Raw genomic sequence first — 19,477 nt, 5'->3', positions numbered from 1 at the left:
CCAATCCTCTTTATCAGCCAAGTGATGTAAATACTGCTCTAGATATCCCTGTGATAACCCATGCACTTGATTCCTCATCATCATCCTGTCTTCAAGCTCCTTGGGATGTAATTTCATGATGGCAGCAATGGTGGGTATAGAGGCATGATGCTCTAAATGTTGATAGGGAGTGGTGCCCTCCAATGGCAAACCCAAGATATGCTCGAACTCCTCTATGGTTGGCGCCAACTGAAAGTCTTGAAATGTGAAACATCGAAGCGGAGAATCATAATATTGTGCCAAGGCTGTGATAGCGGGTATTTGTACTTCAACCTCCATTAAATTCAACAAATTTCCATATCTTCTTTGAAAGGTTTCTCTTTTTATCGTCTTAAGCCTTTTACCCAAGCTTATCAGCCTGGTCAAATTTCCAACATGGGTCCTTAGACTATACTTCTTTCTTAAATCGGAAGAGTCGGTGTGCCGTGTAGCATCGGATCTTGTGTTAACATCCATCTCGTATGAAGTCAAGTAGGTACCTGTGATTTCCCTTAAAATTAACATGTTACTAAATGATGTATGAATATGATGCATAATAAAACAACATGACGAATCAAAGCACATGCATGGTATGAAATGTAATATCATAAAAAATGAACAGTGTGAGGGTTACAGAAGCATATATTCCTCCCATCGTGCCCTACCAAAGGTTCATTGCTTTGAGTTCAAGGTCAAGTATATGCAATCTCACAAGGATGATTTCCTGAACCTAAAGGTCAAAGGTCACTAGAGCTATGGCCCCCTTCATAGCATCTCCACAACAGTCGAGTAATCAACTAGGTGTGAAAACACATATGAAGAGAACAGACTCTAGCTGGAGTTCTCACGATAGCCAAACAGGAAGTACATCCCAGAGTGACACCGCTACACAACTCCTCTAATTCTAAGCTACGCTCAGACCCGGGTATAGGGCCCCACTCATGATATGCCAAAAGTGTGTGTGTGAAGGGAGGAAATTATGCACACCCAAACCCTCACCTGCAAAACAACCAGAAAAATTCCCAGGCAGATATAAACATATTGTCTACCCTAGGGTTCAATATTCAACATTTATTGCAGTTATTCCAAATATCAAGCACAGATAGAGAAAAGGAAAAGAAAAACACATAAGCAAAACCACACCAAATTCGCGCATCTAATTAATGGCTCGACTCTCTAAAGGTCCCCAGTGGAGTCGCCATCTGTCGCAACCGGAATCGCGACGGGACGACGATCCAAAAAGAAACGGGTTTTAAAAAGAGATTTGGAGTCGCCACCATAGTTTATTATGGAAAACTATGGAAAACCTCAAAACGATAAAGCACGGTCCACGAAAACCAAAGATTGGGTTCGGGAGTCGGTTACGCGTGGGGAAGGTGTTAGCACCCCACAACGCCTGCCCTAAGGCAGTACCTTTAACTAAATGCACGAATATGATGTGGTTTTCAAAATGTTTAATTATCCCCTAAAATAAAATTCTAAATAAACAAAACATATTTTTTTAATTTTTTGGGCCCGACAAGGATTGACCTTGCTCCTACGTATTCTCATTCAAAATGAGAAATCAGGGTTACGTAGTTCTAGTTAAGAGATTGTTTGTTGTTTGGAAAAGCAGATGTTTTTAATTTTTGGAGATTTTATGTTTTTAATATTTTCGAGAAAAAGAAGGTAATGAGTACTAGGCCAACGCGAACGGTCGCACGAGTACTCATACCTTTAAAACGATATTTAAATATGTTTAATTATTTTTTTAAAAAAGGAAATAACGATATTAAGCACTAGGACGATGCGGATGATCACACGAGCACTCATACCGTTATTTACTTATTTAGGAAGACTTGAGAGTATTGAGTGCTAGGCTGATGCGGACGATCGCACGAGCACTCATACCCCCGTTTAATATTACGTAAATAAGCTTTAAACGTATTTTTGAAATTTTATTTAAGAAAATAAGAAAAAGGTTTTTAGCACAAGGACGACGCGAGCGGTCACACGTGCGCTTAAACCTTTAAATATTTTTGTAATAATTTTTTATAAGAAAGAAGAAGAAGAGGTTTTCAGCACAAGGACGACGCGAGCGGTCACACGTGTGCTTAAACCTTTAAATATTTTTGTAATAATTTTTATAAGAAAGAAGGAGAAGAGGTTTTTAGCACAAGGACGACGCGAGCGGTCACACGTGTGCTTAAACCTTTAAACATTTTTGTAATAATTTTTATAAGAAAGAAGAAGAAGAGGTTTTCAGCACAAGGACGACGCGAGCGGTCACACGTGTGCTTAAACCTTTAAACATTTTTGTAATAATTTTTATAAGAAAGAAGAAGAAGAGGTTTTCAGCACAAGGACGACGCGAGCGATTACACGTGTGCTTAAACCTTTAAAAATATTCTTGTAAATTCTTTTATTTAACCTATAAATATTATATATTTCAGGATAAGTATATGTCTAAAATAATTAGATAGAACAAAATAAGATAAGAGAATAATAAATATATAAAAAATATAAAAATAAAATAAATAAGCAAAAGAAATCAAAGTGGTCGAACGAGCGTTCGTTGGGGATAGGACGAACGTTCACTGGTAAAGGACACTAAATGACGAGTGTTCGTTGAGAGAGTTAACGACCGGACGTTTAAAAATGTGGGATGAATGACGAGCGTTCGTCGAGAGAGATAATGCACGGACGTTGGGAACGAAAGCTGAATGACGAACGCTCATTGAAGACATGACACTGAGAAATTGAGGCTGAGAGACGAGCGTTCGTTGGGGAGATAATGAACGAACGTTTGGTCAGGAAGCTTAATGACGAACGCTCGTTATTGAAATGACGAACGGACGTTCATAAATGGAAGATTAAGGACGAACGCTCGTTATTGAAATGACGAACGGACGTTCATGAATGGAAGCTTAAAGACGAACGCTCGTTATTGAAATGACGAACGGACGTTCATAAATGGAAGCTTAATGACGAACGCTCACGGTTGGAATGACGAACGGACGTTCATGAATGAAAGCTTAAAGACGAACGCTCGTTATTGAAATGACGAACGGACGTTCGTAAATGGAAGCTTAATGACGAACGCTCACGGTTGGAATGACGAACGGACGTTCATAAATGGAAGATTAAGGACGAACGCTCGTTATTGAAATGACGAACGGACGTTCATGAATGTAAGCTTAAAGACGAACGCTCGTTATTGAAATGACGAACGGACGTTCGTAAATGGAAGCTTAATGACGAACGCTCGCGGTTGGAATGACGAACGAACGTTTGGACAATGCAACTTAATGACGAACGCTCGTTATCGAAAATGACGAACGGACGTTTGGACAATGCAGCTTAATGACGAACGTTCGTTATCGAAAATGACGAACGGACGTTTAGACAAGACAGCTTAAGGACGAACGTTCATTATTGACACGACGAACGGACGTTCTTAAGGATGAACGGACGTTCAAAAATGTAAGCTTAAGGACGAACGTTCGTTATTGAACGAACGTTTAAACAGTGTAGCTTAATGACGAACGTTCGTTATCGGAAATAACGAACGGACGTTCGTTAGGGAGATGGCTAACAAATAGTCCGTCCAAGAAATGTCCGAACGGACGTTTGAATACGAGACTAAATAACGAGCGTTCCAAAAGGGCCCAAGGTTCCCGAACGTGCGTTCATTTCTGGGCCAGGCCCAGTTGAATGGTTTCTAACCTAGAATTTCCTAGGGGTTCAGGAGGTTCATCCTCATTCACTCCTTCACGCCGGCTCATGCCCTCTCCAGAGATCCAAGATCTCCTACTCAGCACCACGACTCACTGCCATCTCCGTCCGAGCCGGCCACCGTTGCTTCAACCAGAACACGTCTTGGGCTCGCCGGCGACGACTCGCGCTCCCATAACCACCGCCAGCCACGACACCACCGTCTCCATTCTTCTCTCTTCGAAAACCAGCGATTCTCATGTAGGGTTTTCCTCCGCCTTCATCTCCGATCCGCTCGCGTCATCACCACCCATCAACATCAACTTCACCATTACTAAAACTTCCACGACGACCACGACCACTGTCACGATAAGGCTCCCCGTGCCTATCCTCGTCTACCTCCTCGGTCACCTCCACGGCCACCGGATTCCCTCTCAACAGCCCCAGGCCACCGAGACTCAACGCCATCGCGCCATTAACCTCACCGGTGCCACTGGCGCCACTCTTCTCCTTCCCCATTCGAGGATTTTCTCGAATACCAAATGATCCCGCAACCCCACTTTTCCCTCTCTGCCTCCCCTAATTTCTTACTGTTTATTGATTGGTTTAATTGATTGATTCTCGTTAATTTGGTACTCGAAGAGATGAGTGTGTTGTGTGCATATGAACGTGAAGGGGATAATTGAATCTGTGATAATGGTATATGGGCTGGCGAGAATGGGGTGAATGGCGTTTAAGCAGTAAGCATACATGATGAATCTGGATGCACAAGTGGACAGAAACTTACCTGCTGCTATGGTTGCTGCTATCACTCTGTATCCGGTGACCTCCCCTAGCCTTTCGTTTTCTCTGCCGGTGCCAATAATGAATCTGGATGATGATTCCCCCAAATGATGGTCCCCGTGTGTGTCCTCCTTCTCCCTTTTTCTCTCCCTGATCCAACCAAAATCCTCCCCCCCAAAATCTCGGAAAATATTCTCCTGTAACCACCTTGTCCCCCTCCTTCAGACACGTCCCACATACCCTTTTTCCACGTTTTTTTTTATTTTCTCCCTTTTTTAATTTTTATTTTATTTATTACTTTTTTTTTTAATTTGAGTTTTAATTTTATTTTTCAATTTTTTAATTATTTTGATTAATCAACTCTATTAAAACAAATTGAAGATAAGAAAAATAGAAATTGAATTAAAAGCAAAAATCTAAATACATAAAAAATAGAATAAAACAAAAAGGTAAAATAAAAAAAAACCAATAAAAACCCATTTTTTACAACCCGGACAAAATTGAGTGTTGACAACATACATTAATTTATTAGATAGTGTAGGAACAAAGAGAGTGTGAGATAAGGAGAGTGAGGGTGATAATGTCACAGTTCCAACACTTGTGACCGGGTATGTAACTCCATTTGCATTTGCAATGCAAGTCGTACGTGGTGGGGTTGAATGAGAGAAGTTTGTGGGATCAAAAGTCATATGGTATGTAGCCCAGAGTCAATAATTCATGCATTTTCATGTTGAGACTTAGAACTACAAAAAACTTGACCACAGTTACCTGGTTCCATTGAGACGGAGGAGCTGGTCATAGGAACAAGCGACAATTGAGACTCGGCAGTGACTACCGCAACTTTACCAGTGCCTTCCTCTAGTGAAGTGGTTTCTTTTTTCTTCTTAGCTTGCAACTCATGCCACCATTCTGGATACCCATGTAACTTGAAACAAGTTTCACGACTATGTCTAGCGTTTCCACAATGTGTGCACTTTCCTCGATCGAATGGGCCTTTTGACTTCAAGATGGAGTTGTGTTTCCCAGCCACTAGTGTTGGTTGTTGACCAACTTTTTGTTACCAATGAAGAGCATTGGTAAATTTGAAGATAAATGATTTTGATGATGCTGAAAGATGATACATTGTTATAGTTGTTTTAAAAGCAATTTGTAGATTATAAATTTATTAGGAAAAGCCTTAAACGTGTAATACTTAGAAAAATTCGTATTGTTAGAACTGCTACGTATTTAATCGATTATTAGAAGCTATAATCGATTATCCTGAGCCCTTCTGAAAAACCTCGTTGCTCTGGAATAATCGATTATTACTCCAAATAATCGATTATCACTAGTTCTGATGAGAACTGCCAAAGTCTCTGGAATAATCGATTATTCCTCAGGATAATCGATTATCACTCTTTGAAAACCCTGTAACGGACTCGAATAATCGATTATCACTAACAATAATCGATTATCTGCGGTAGTTATAATTCATCTTTGCGAACTCAGACCAGTTGGCTATATAGGCAAATCATTTGGCTCCAAAAATATATTCTACGATAGGTCCTCAAACATCATAATGAATTAAATCAAATGGAGAAGTACTCTTTTTATTACTAATAGGATAAGATGCACGATGGTGTTTTGACAACTTACAAATAAAAGACTCAACAGACTTCTTGTTAAACAAATGAAAAAATAAGGATTTGATAAGATTGAATGAAGGATTCCCAAGCCTTTTATAGGTAAAATCGTCTCTCCCGTAGCAAGGTCTTGAAAAAGACAATAAGTTGAAAAAAATGTTATTGAACAATTTAAATCATGTGTGACTTTTCTCTTAAAGATAAAACTATTAGCTAATTGTGGAACATGTAAAACATCCTTTAATACAATAGATGATTCCAAAATTATACTCACAAAGTCGCATATAGGTATACCCTGACCATTCGCAACTGTAATAAGTTGTTCTCAATTTGTTTTACCATATGAGTTGAAGGACACATGAAAAGGTGGCATATGATCAGTTGCTCCTGAATCAAGAATTCAAATACCTTGAGACACATGACCAACAGTATTGAGATAAATCTTAGCTTTCATGGATAGAGTACAGGATCCAGAGGGCTTACTCATTGATTCAACCATTGCTTCCAAACACTCGAATTACTCTTTATAAGCTTTCATATCAAGAGACATATATGTTTTTCCCCAAACTGAGATGTCTGTGTGAGAACAGGGATAGAGAAGAAGCTTGAAGCTTTTGGGTTTGCTCGCGAGAAATATAAAAGAGAAGAGATTAGGAAAAAAAACTCCGAATAAAGTTTTTTAAAGAAACCAACAATTGGGAAATTGGGATTTTTAATTAGGATTAGGTAATTTTTTTATTGAAAAGCTTTCCTTTCATTTTAAGAGTAATAAAAAGAAAATTGAATTTTAAAAAAAATAAATTAAATTATTATTATTATTTTTTGCAAATAATAGATATCTGCGAGTCGGATAGTATAATACTGACACCCAACCCATTTAGAAACAGGTATTAAAATACTCGCTATTCGTTACCTGCATGTAATAAATATCTATATATAGTAACTATCCGTCATGGATTTTATCCACAATAGTAACTATCCATCACGGATTGTATTCCTAGATATTCGCGGACGCAAATTGTTTTTTCTTTCCCTAATCACAACCAGTAATATTCATTCTTTTATATGCTTTCAAGATTTTAGAAAATAAAAATAAAAATAAATATTAAGATGATGGATTCTTTTCAATTGGCCTTCTATCTTATATCTCAATTTCCTCCCAATCGAGAAAGCCAACGCAAACAAAAACCCAAAATCTTTCTATCACCTTTTATATCTTGGTGAAAATCTTTATAGCCAAATTTCCCAAAAGTCAAGTTGAAACTAACCCTTGTTGAAAAATTCAATTTAATCCAAATTAAATTTTGCAATAATAGTTATAATAGTGATCAGTGACAAAAATCACCTTCTATCAAACTAGTAAACCAAAGGTTACAAGTTACAACACATATTAAACAATAGTTTTCTTTTCTTTTTTTAAGATCTCTTCCAACATTTTATTCGAAAAATGTTTCTCTTTTATGCTAGTTCAAATTCGTAAGTTAAAATGTATAACTAACTGAGGCTTAATAAAAAAAATTCATCAGAGCAATCAAAGCCAAGGACAGATCCATCACTGTTAAAAAGAATTTGAAAACTTTATTCATTAGGAGAAATTTTCTTTACATGTTTTCCAGATGAATACAATATATTCCTACAAGAAAGAAGTAAGCTAAAATCACTGAAAGATAAATCATTTTGGCTTTATCTAATAACCAAAAGCTAATAAACTAGAACTGCATGTCCCCTTTTGTGTCAGATGTTATTGCATAGAATCACATCAATCTAAACAAAAAACCTTCATGCATCAACCTGAGTTAAAGCTGGACCATCAAAATAATCTTCAGCAAAGATGCCTATGTCTTTGAAAGAGAAGTTTGACCAGTACTCCATATCTAAATCTGAAAACTTAACGTGTGATAGATCCAACTGTGAATGCTCCTTCTCTGTTTCTGGGATGGAAAACTCATTTGGTATTGAATTTTCCAAAAATACATGAGAGGCATTGCAGTCTAATTCCCTCTTATCTTCTGTGTCAGAATCTGAACTTATAGGAGAAGGGTGAAGGCTGGGTTGATTACTTATTTCTTCTTCAGGACAGACCACAACAGCCTCACAATGAGTAACAACATCCTTATTACATGTTGTAACAGATTTATTGGTTGCTGTTCCAGGTTGTGTCTCTATGATTGATGAGGTGGTGGGAACTTGTGAACCTGTAGCTGTGGAATTCACAATTAATGATTGAGTCCCTAATGGTGGGAGCACGTTTAGACCTGAGAGAGAACATGAAATAAAAGAGTTAAAATTAAATTGAAAAGATATTGTATGCTTAACATAGACAGAAACCATTATACCTTTAACTTGATTTTTCTTCCCAGGTGGTCTACCACGAGGTTTTTTTGCAATTGTGGGCGCATGTATTGCTTCACTATTCTTTCTCTTGTTAGACTGCTGCCCGTGTATTTTGTTGTATGTGTTTGTGTTCTGAACAAAGGAGGTGGTACCAGTACACACACCTAAAAAAATAAAATCAAAACTATAACACTTCGAGGACTGTAATTTCAGGAATGAAAAAAAACACCAATGTTTAAATTCATGTACCTGAAGGGGTTTTATTCGTAACAGGAATATCTATTGGGATTAGCCTCTGAAAGGAACGATAAGCATAGACGACATTTTGCACTTCCTGCACCAATTTCTCAACTCTGTACTTTTCTTGCATGATCGCAACCCTTTCTTGATTCAAGATTAAGTTTTTTCTCTTCAAAAATATATAATCATCGAGTATATGCTTTAAATTTAACGAAGGCTTGTATATCTAGAAAACAAAAAAGGAAAAATTAAATGAATTTGGTTAAGAGAGAAAGAGAAAAAGAGTTGTGCATTGTTAAAAGGAGAAAAAGAAAACCTGATTGAATGAGGAACCGGCGAAGAGGGAGGATGCTTCCATGCGGAAGGTGGCACGCGTATGCGATAAGTTGTTGGCGCAGAGATACTGGTCTACTATGAATGCAACTTGACTCGGCGAAATGTTAACCTTTCCGAACGATTCTTCCACTCCCAGGCTTTCTTGCATCATCATTTTTTATTTCTTAGAATGCAAGCAAAGAGAAATCGTGATGGCACTGTGTGAGGACAGTTTGTATTTAAACACACCAGTTTCCCACCTTTTGAATAATTTTTTTAAAATATTTTATGTTTTTTTCACTTTTAATTTCCCCTTATCCTTTTATTCAATTCTTTTCTTCACTTCTATTTACTTAAAAATAGTTATTCTAAACTCTAATCACTCTTTTGAAATTCCAAGAAAAATCTATTAATTAGGTTCAATTATTCACTCTCAATTATAAATAACTTATATTTAATCAAATCTATGTTAATATATCAGTAAATTAACAATCTTTTATTTTCTAAATTTATAAATATTTTTTTAAAAATTATTCATTTTTCATCCAAAATAAAGTATATTTGAGATTGTTACTTTTAACCCACTACCTAATCTAATTAAAAAGTTGTGTATTGAAAATAAATTCTCGAAATGTTCTTTTTTCTTATATCTTTTGGTTATAAAATTACAAATAGTAAAATGTTTATAACGCATTAGAAAATTCTATGAAATTGTCCGCATAGTTACATTTATTATTAAACTTTCAATCCTCAATTCATGTTGTAGTACTAAGGAAAGGGTTTCAGTAATTAAATGGATTTGAGAGGATTTAAAGTTAATTTTTTTATTGTTTATTTCAGTGGATTTTGGAAGTAAAGTTTGTGAGAATTAGTGTAGAATTTGATTGATGTGACAGATCAAAAAATTTTACTTCCAAATTCATTCTCACTTACCTCCAAAATCCACTCAAATATATAACAAAAGATTTACCTTCAAATCCTCCCAAATTCATTCAAGTGAACAAGGGCCAAAATTTGAGTTCTAATTACATCAAACTCATCATTCAACCTACTAAGGAACTTTATAATGCAATCTTCTTTACCAATTTGTTTTTCGTCGTTGCTAGCTACATAAACACATTTAACACTGGATCATGTGGTGGAAGACCCACTGCACAAGGAGGATTTTCATTTTAGTTATTACAAGAACTTAATGTTTTTCCTGCCATCATGGGAAATGAAATATTTAAAACTCTTCAAATTCAAGAGCTATAATTGTAAAATACAGATAAAAAAAAGTCACAAGGGACAAAGAAAATTAAGACTTGAGAAATAATTTCTTCTTCGTTTATTCAATTTAATAAACAGAAAAAACCAGTAACAACATATATAAGTGTTTGATTGTTCGAGACCAAACACTCCTATTAGCATAAAACCTAACGGGGTCTTACTTACTGTACACCACGATTTCTTTCCACATCCATAAAATTTTCAAAATAACCATTTTGCTGTTTGAAAAATTGTCTTCCAGAATTACGTTCTAGAAACCTTACGGAATTTCCAGAATTATATTTCCTAATGAAATTATAGGAACATAGTTTTCGAAATAAATTTTTCAGAATAGAATTTTTCAGATACATGTATTATAGAATAGATTTTTGAACAAAAAAGTTTAAAATAATATATAATATCTTTCGGAATGAGGTTTTTTAAATACTTCTAATATATTGTGAAAGTCATTTTTAAAATATATTTGGGAAAGAGCTTTTTCAAGATGATTTTTTTTTCTGCATTTTTTTCTTTTCTATGTCTAGAACATTCATTCTCGTCTTCTTCCTCTGCAGCAAGAATGATGAAAGCGGCGGTGATAGCAGTAATAATGACAATATGACGATGTGGTAAAGTGTTAGGGAATATTTGAGATTTTTTCTATTAAGTCAAGCTTCTAATCATTTAAAGGAAAATTTCAAGAGCTCGATAGCATGCTATATCAGAAGGGTTGTGAAAAATTTTCCATTAACACTATTCAACCCCTCCCCCTTCTAATGTGTTTTTGGTACGTCGTTTATTTTGTTAATCCCAATGATAAAAATACTAGTTATACATCAACTTCTGAAAATAAGATGTCCAAATCCAATAAGAAAGGATAAAATGCTAGATGGGTACCCAAATACGAAATAATCTTTCTTGCAAATATGCTTAACAGTAAAACAGAAACCCTGGTCCTAGTAATTGAACAGTGGGTGCTCATGACACATGACCGGGAGAAAGGTGTATGTTCCAAAGTCTAAGGAGTAAGAAGGGAGGAATAGTAATCTACGAAGGAAACCAAAAAGGCAAAATAATTGGCATTGGAAAGATATGTACACACATTTCCCCCTTTATTGATAATGTATTCATTAACATAATTTGTTTAACATAAGTCAATTATGTGACAGTGAATATAATGTTGTTTCCGAAAAAGGCCAATGTAGAGTCATAGACAACAAAGGTCTACTAGTATTTTCTGTTGATATGCAAGGAAACTTATACAAGATAGACCTAAATGAGTTGCATGCTCAAAGTGTTTCATGTCTAGTGTCTATAAAAGATGAGGCAATGATATGGGATCATAAATATGGACATGCAAACATGAGATTAATCTCAAAGTTGCAATACCATGACATTGTAAGAGGGTTGCCTAAAGTGTCATTCAACACAGTCTTTTGTGATACTTACGTGAAAGACAAACATGTCAAAGAATCTTTTAAATGTAAAAATGTTATTTATACTAAAAGACCTTTTGAGTTGTCTCATATAGAAGTATTTGGTCTTACAAAAACCACATTTGTAAGTGATAAATGTTATGGACTAGTAGTAGTCAACGACTTCACTAGATGGACATGGGTAAAATTCTTAACCTATAAGGATTGTGCTTTTGACACCTTTTCTAAACTTTATAAGGTAGAAAATGAAAAAGATTGTAAGATTATGACAATTAGAAGTGACCAATGGTGGAGAATTCGAAAATGAACATTTTTAAAAAATTTACGAAAATTCTTAAATAAATCAAACTCATAAAAGGATAGAAAAAAAACAAAGAAAAAAATCATTACAAAACACAGCATCCATTTATTTGAAAATTGAAAATTTTATAAAAAAAGAACAAAATAAAATAAAAATTAACAAGTCTGAATCTATTTCTATTGAACCTAACTATCCGCCTTAGTTTCACTCTTCTCCAATTTCCATCTTATCATTGAAGAAAGAAATAGGGAGGGAAATCCTAGTTCACCTAAAAGTTATATATTTTGTGGGACCATTTTGATGAATAATATAAAGCAGTAAATGTAAGGTTCTATATAAAACCAAAGCCGTTTTTGGTTAGTATTGGTTGAACACACTCAAAACACCTGCTGTTAATTGGTCATTGTCTTGTTGCATTCTTTCTCAATCTCACAAGTTCTTTCTCCTTTCCATTTCTTCATTACTGTGTACACAAATATTTCCCAAAACTATTGTCAAATTATAAATCAATTTATAATATATAATTAAGTATAAATCTTATTTTAAGGTTTTGTAGAACTAAATTATATTTAAAATCTATTTCTTAATAATTAAGACTTTAAAATATCTCATTTTATATTTAAATTCAATTCACATATTCAAAGTAGTCAAATTATACAATAATTCTGCTAAAAAGAAAGAAGATAATGCAAAACAATATAATAAATAATAAAAATATTGAATTAATATCATTTTTAGTTGGGATGAATATTAGATCTTTTTACAAAAAAAATGGTGTAATTCAAAGTTAATATTACAAAACTTAGGCATTTTTTTAAAAATATTTTTTTTTATCACCACGAGTAAGTCATGTTAATTTGAGTACATATATTGTGACGTCCCAATATATAATAAAGTCATCGTCATGCATAATATAGGAAAGCAGTCAAGAGTAATTAGGATTTCAGTCATCCTTAGAATAGTGTGGAATTGAAAACTAGAGTATTAGAGTTTCTCCCCGGAAATTACAAAGAATTTAAAACTTTAGATGCATTAAAGTCCTTCAAAATAATATGAGTTCATGGAATTAAAAGCTAGCAAATCTAAGCTGTAACACTGTCGTCCCCATCAAGAGTTGCTTCCAAAGTGTCCTCCTCGCTCTCTGCTCCTACCCAAGTGGATGATCATCGCAAAAGGAAACATACACAAGCAACAACAACCAAGCAAGCAAGGGTGAGCTAGATATAAAATCATGTTATAACAGTCACAGACAACATGCAAATAAAGACAAATACAGTACACTACACACACATGACTTGTTGCACTTAAACTTGACTCATCCGGACTAGAATGATTGCCGAGCTATGGCGGGTTATGCACTCGTGGTGGCCTCTACTACTTTGCAAAGCCATTGCCAATGGGTTTTACCCTACCACACTCACGAGGTTAGTCCGTCATCATTCACCTTGGGTCATACTGGAAGCACCCAAGACTAGGACCTCCTGCTACTCCTCACCACATGAATCAATCCTCTCTACTTGAGAATGAAAGACCATTGGAGCGTCAGGAAAACCCCCAAGACTGAGCTACCATGCAATTCATTCTAAACATTACTAGGGCACCACCATGAATTTTCTCCTGAAAGATCATGGAATTACGTCCAACACTATAGGGCACCACCATGTAACCTCCCTTTGAAATCCATGGAATTACGTCCATCAACCATACTAGTACAAGCACATATTTTTAACCACCAAACATGTTTCACATACTCACATAATTGTAATATAATCACATTATCACATCATACTATGCGTTGCAATCATCCCACACACTTAATTCAACCCAAAACAAGAGCAAAAGAGGCTGGAACCAAACACTATGAGCTTTGGTCGAGCGCTTAAGGCTTTGGTTGAACGGTATGACTTTGGCCTCGCATCGAGAGCTTTGGCCGAACGCTACCAAATAAACCCTGACCGAACGGTACCAAATCAACACCTAACCGAATGGTACCAAATCAACACATAACCGAACGCTACTAAATCAACCCTGACCGAACGCTACCAAATTACACCTGACCGAACGGTACCAAATCAACACCTGCCCGAACGGTACCAAATCAACCCTGACCGAATGGTACCAAATCAACCATAATCAAACGATACCAAATCACCACCTGACCGAACGCTACCAAATAAACCCTGACCAAACGCTACCAAATCAACACCTAACCGAACGCTATTAAATCAACCCTGACCGAACGCTACCAAATAAACCCTGACCGAACGCTACCAAATCAACACCTAATCGAACGGTACCAAAACAACACCTAACCGAACGCTATTAAATCAACCCTGACCGAACGCTACCAAATAAACCCTGACCGAACGCTACCAAATCAACACCTAACCGAACGCTACTAAATCAACCCTGATCGAACGCCACCAAATAAACCCTGACCGAACGTGTTCAAGACCGAACGCTAGGGGTTTTGGCCGAGCATGTAGAGCTTTGGCCAACCGGTTTGATCTTTGGCCGAACACTAAGAGCTTTGGCCGAACGGTTTGATCTTCGGCTGAGCTCTAAGAGCTTGGCCGAACGGTAGGAGCTTTGACCGAGTACTGAGACCTTTGGCCGAACGCTATGAGGCCGAATGCTACCCAGATATAGGGTAACAAAAACCGAATGGTACTGACCGAGAGCAGCACCAAACCGAACGATATAAGACTAAGAGCAGCATAAGACCGAACGGTCAGCTGTAGCATTCTACAACAGAAATTTTAAGTTCCATAATTACTCATACAGATTCATACAAAACAAGGTCACTCTAAACACAAATTTGTTCATCAAACAACAGAATATTACAGATCTCAGCACATGTATTGTTCATACAACCCATAGAAAAGTATCTAGCTCCCCTTACTTGGGTTTCTCCAAGCACAACTATTGAAATTGTCCTAGCAGTACCCTTGACAGCACAAGAACTCAACCTGCCCCGATCGGAAAGAAGAAGACGTTCGATAGATAATACATATCTTACAGGAGTATTAGTAGATTAAGAGATAATAGAAGAACTTACCTCAGGATTGTTCTCAATGAAAGGGTCGAGTGCTTCGGAGCGAGGGGGCTCTTCACTTCCTTTATTGATATACGCTTCATTGACGGGAACTTCTTCACTAGCAATTTTTTCACTAATTTCTTCACTAGTAATTCCTTCATTAGTAGAAGGATCTTCTTCACTCTGTTCCATTTCTGTAGGTTCATCCTCGATTACTCCTTCAATTTCTTATTCATGCTCTCCAATTTGTTTTTTTTCAAAAACTGATGATGGAGCTGCCAAGTACCAATTTCGCTCTTTATTCATGGACTCCCCCTAGAGAGCATAATTGTGTACTATAGGAGAAAAGAAAGGTTCAGATTCTAGGAAAGTCACATCCACAGTGATATAGGTTCTATCGGTGGTAGGATCATGACATGAAAATTCTGTAAAATTTTAAACACTTCATCTTTAGTCTTCATCAAATAAACCCATGTCATTTGTGTGCAATCATCGACAAATATTACAAACCAACGGTGACCAGATACAATAGTCCTAGGGGAAGGTCCCCACACATCAGAGTGTATTAGAGCAAAAGGAACACTGATTTTATTCAAACTCATATGATAGGAGGTTCTATGGCTTTTAGCCAGAATACAAGTATTACATGTAAACTCAGCATTTTTCAAATTTAAAAATCAATCTGGAAATAAGTTTCTCAAATAATCGAATGATGGATGTCCCAACTAACGATGCCCAAACCATATTTACCGTTCTTTGCCACTGACCCGGTGGTGCACATGATATGCTTCTCCTTTGTTAAAATCATCAAGGTAGTATAGCCCCCCCTCCCTCCCTCTTAGTACCACGTCCAATAAGCTTCTTGCCGAGAACATTCTGAAGAAGGAAAAAAGTAGAGTACATCAATAGAACACAATTGAGTTCTTCAGTTATTCTACTTACAGACATTAATTTATTAGATAGTGTAGGAACAAGAAGAGTGTGAGATAAGGAGAGTGAGGGTGATAATGTCACAGTTCCAGCACTTGTGACCGGATATGTAACTCCATTTGCATTTGCAATGCAAGTCCTACGTGGTGGGGTTGAATGAGAGAAGTTTGTGGGATCAAAAGTCATATGGTATGTTGCCCAGAGTCAATAATTCATGCATTTTCATGTTGAGACTTAGAACTACAAAAAACTTGACCGCAGTTACCTGGTTCCATTGAGACGGAGGAGCTGGTCATAGGAACAAGCGACAATCAAGACTCGGCAGTGACTATCGCAACTTTACCAGTGCCTCCTCTAGTGAAGTGGTTTCTTTTTTCTTCTTAGCTTGCAACTCATGCCACCATTCTGGATACCCATGTAACTTGAAACAAGTTTCACGAGTATGTCTAGTGTTTCCACAATGTGTGCACTTTCCTCCATCGAATGGGCCTTTTGACTTCAAGACGGAGTTGTGTTTCCCAGCCACTAGTGTTGGTTGTTGACCAATTTTTGAGCCTTTAGTGGCCATAACCGCACCACTTTTTATATTCTCTACCCCAGATGTCATCACGGTCTGACGAGTGTCCTCTCTTAGAACATATGGATAAGTCTGCTCGATCGTGTGAAATGGCTTCAGTTGGAGTATGTCACTTCGAATCTTATCAAGTCGGTCGTCCAATCCATCGAGAAAGATATAAATTCTTTCCTCCTATAGCAAATCATTGTATTTTTGTATATCTTTCCCGCATTCCATGGGATTAAGACGTCAAAAGTCTATCTCACGCCACAACCCTTGTAGATCATTAGAATATGTTTCAATCAATCCCCCCTTCTGCCGCATCCGGGTTACCTTCCGTCGAAGGTCATAAACCTGTAACGTATCATATCCATCAAAGTATGTCGTACCAATGGCGTCCCATACCTCTTTAGCGATTGGAAAGCGGATAAAATTCCCCACCAGTGAAGGATGCAGTAAGTTGATCAACCATCCTTTCACTATCGCGTTCTCAGTTTGCCATTTACGGAATGCGGAATTAGTTTTCGATGACGGAGGAAAAGATCCATCAATATATCCCAGTTTGGCTTTGCTTGAGATGTACATCTCAGCCACCTAGGACCGTAGGGCATAGTTGGAACCATCCAACTTGATGTTGATCGGTACTATTGAAGAATCAGAGATTGACGATTGTGATGTGGGTTGCGCTTTCGAGAAAGCCTCCGTCATTTTGGCCGTAAGATTTTCACAAATGGACTCGGCAGCAGAAGCATTTGATGGCTGCACCGTGGAATCGCCATTCGCTGAAGAATCTCCCATTTCGGATGAATCACCCATCTATTTAGAGTTGTTTGCATCCCAAGATTATGCTCTTGATACCATGTATTAAAACTGAAGGTATTTTATTCACCTTAATCTTTTATTGAGTCGTTTACAGAGTATAAATAGATATAGGGAAGAGGAATTTTAGGAGCTTTTCTAGCCTATTCACGATGCTCCTAAATAAACATAAGTTTATCCCTTGATATACGTGATTTGAAAGCAATTACAATAAATGTTCCTAATTTTATGAGATTATAATGACTCATGCCAACAAGTGAGACATGTGACAGTTAACACAGCTTCTCCCCAGTAATTTTTTGGAACAAACATCTGAAAAAGAAGAACTTTAGTTACTTCAAGAAGATTACAATTCTTTTTGTTTTTGTAACCCTGTTTTTGTTTAAGAGTGTTTACACATGTTAGTTCATGAACAATACCATTATGAGACAAATAATTGAGAAATTCATTATTCAAATATTCACTACCACCATGAGACCTAATTCTTTTAATATTTTTTCCAAATTGATTTTGGACAATACGGAAAAAATTAACAAAGATTTGGAAAACTTCTAATTTGTGTTTCATAAGGTATGTCCACATGACACTAGTACAATCGTCAATAAAGGTAACAAATCATTTGGCTCCAAAAATATATTCTACGATAGGTCCTCAAACATCATAATGAATTAAATCAAATGGAGAAATACTCTTTTTATTACTAATAGGATAAGATGCACGATGTTGTTTCGACAACTTACAAATAAAAGACTCAACAGACTTCTTGTTAAACAAATGAAAAAATAAGGATTTGATAAGATTGAATGAAGGATTCCCAAGCCTTTTATAGGTAAAATCGTCTCTCCCGTAGCAAGGTCTTGAAAAAGACAATAAGTTGAAAAAAATGTTATTGAACAATTTAAATCATGTGTGACTTTTCTCTTAAAGATAAAACTATTAGCTAATTGTGGAACATGTAAAACATCCTTTAATACAATAGATGAGTCCAAAATTATACTCACAAAGTCGCATATAGGTATACCCTGACCATTCACAACTGTAATAAGTTGTTCTCAATTTGTTTTACCATATGAGTTGAAGGACACATGAAAAGGTGGCATATGATCAATTGCTCCTGAATCAAGAATTCAAATACCTTGAGACACATGACCAACAATATTGAGATAAATCTTAGCTTTCATGGATAGAGTACAGGATCCAGAGGGCTTACTCATTGATTCAACCATTGCTTCCAAACACTCGAATTACTCTTTATAAGCTTTCATATCAAGAGACATAAATGTTTTTCCCCAAACTGAGTTGTCTGTGCGAGAACAGAGATAGAGAAGAAGCTTGAAGTTTTTGGGTTTGCTCGCGAGAAATATAAAAGAGAAGAGATTAGGAAAAAAAACTCCGAATAAAGTTTTTTAGAGAAACCAACAATTGGGAAATTGGGATTTTTAATTAGGATTAGGTAATTGTTTTTATTAAAAGCTTTCCCCTTTTTAAGAGTAATAAAAAGAAAATTTAATTTTAAAAAAAATAAATTAAATTATTATTATTATTTTTTGCAAATAATAGATATCTGCGAGTCGGATAGTATAATACTGACACCCAACCCGTTTAGAAACAGGTATTAAAATACTCACTAGTGCAAATCGGGGATAACAACACGGTCATATGTCTCGGTATTTAGAAAACCGAGGCATATGTAAAAACGGTGGCATTTTTTAATTTTGACGAAGTTATACGTCTCGGTTGCAGAAGAACCGAAGCATAAAAACAAAATTAACTCGGTTAAAAGCAAAACCGAAGCCCAATGTCCTGGTAATTTTTTGAAATTGCTCTGTTACCTCGGTCCTATAACCACCCGAGGCATAAAGTTCCCAAATCAAAAGGGGCAATTTACCCTAATTTCATTTTCAACACTTGGGTATCTCCGTTTCTTTTCTCTCCTCTACGCAAATCCAGATCCAGCTCAAAGCTTCTTCACTGCGGCAGACGAGTGCAGCGAGTGCGGCGAGTGCGGCAAGTGCGGCGAGGCATGGCAAGGTGGCGGCGAGGCATGGCGAGGTGGTGGCGAGGCATGGCGAGGTGGCGACGAGGTCGCAGCAAGGTGGCGGCGAGGTCGCGACGAGGTCGCGGCGTGGTCGTAGCGAGACCGCA

The 19,477-nt window shown here is 36.7% G+C and overlaps 2 protein-coding genes across 2 annotated transcripts; both read right to left on the bottom strand.

Annotated features, from left to right (window-relative positions):
• Positions 1–7,895: 7,895 nt before the first annotated feature.
• LOC148202034 (uncharacterized) lies at positions 7,896–9,296 on the bottom strand. The gene is made up of 4 exons (XM_088108524.1): positions 9,007–9,296; positions 8,700–8,916; positions 8,453–8,614; positions 7,896–8,371 (listed from the first exon to the last, which is right to left on the bottom strand). The coding sequence occupies exons 1-4, from the start codon at positions 9,178–9,180 to the stop codon at positions 7,896–7,898; spliced, it is 1,029 nt and encodes a 342-aa protein (XP_087964650.1). The 5' UTR covers positions 9,181–9,296.
• A 6,538-nt stretch (positions 9,297–15,834) lies between these two features.
• Positions 15,835–17,098, bottom strand: LOC148202033 (uncharacterized). Its single transcript, XM_088109508.1, has 3 exons — positions 16,847–17,098; positions 16,301–16,705; positions 15,835–15,903 (listed from the first exon to the last, which is right to left on the bottom strand). The coding sequence occupies exons 1-3, from the start codon at positions 17,096–17,098 to the stop codon at positions 15,835–15,837; spliced, it is 726 nt and encodes a 241-aa protein (XP_087965634.1).
• Between the last annotated feature and the right edge of the window lie 2,379 nt (positions 17,099–19,477).

The sequence above is a fragment of the Vigna umbellata genome, chromosome 3, assembly GCF_029865625.1.
Source record: "Vigna umbellata cultivar VRB3 chromosome 3, Vumbellata_1.0, whole genome shotgun sequence".
NCBI lineage: Eukaryota > Viridiplantae > Streptophyta > Magnoliopsida > Fabales > Fabaceae > Vigna > Vigna umbellata.
Note: the sequence above shows the minus strand (reverse complement) of the source record. Positions and strands in the feature narration are given on the sequence as shown.

Excerpts from the sequence above, each read along its gene's own strand:
- LOC148202033 (XM_088109508.1), bottom strand. The coding sequence starts at position 17,098 with ATGTACATCTCAAGCAAAGCCAAACTGGGATATATTGATGGATCTTTT. Across the intron at positions 16,706-16,846 it reads TTTATGACCTTCGACGGAAG|GAGGAAAGAATTTATATCTT; the intron begins GTAACCCGGATG and ends GATTTGCTATAG. Across the intron at positions 15,904-16,300 it reads CTTCACTAGAGGAGGCACTG|AATGTTCTCGGCAAGAAGCT; the intron begins GTAAAGTTGCGA and ends TTCCTTCTTCAG.
- LOC148202034 (XM_088108524.1), bottom strand. The coding sequence starts at position 9,180 with ATGATGATGCAAGAAAGCCTGGGAGTGGAAGAATCGTTCGGAAAGGTT. Across the intron at positions 8,615-8,699 it reads TACGAATAAAACCCCTTCAG|GTGTGTGTACTGGTACCACC; the intron begins GTACATGAATTT and ends TTATTTTTTTAG. Across the intron at positions 8,372-8,452 it reads GAAGAAAAATCAAGTTAAAG|GTCTAAACGTGCTCCCACCA; the intron begins GTATAATGGTTT and ends GTTCTCTCTCAG.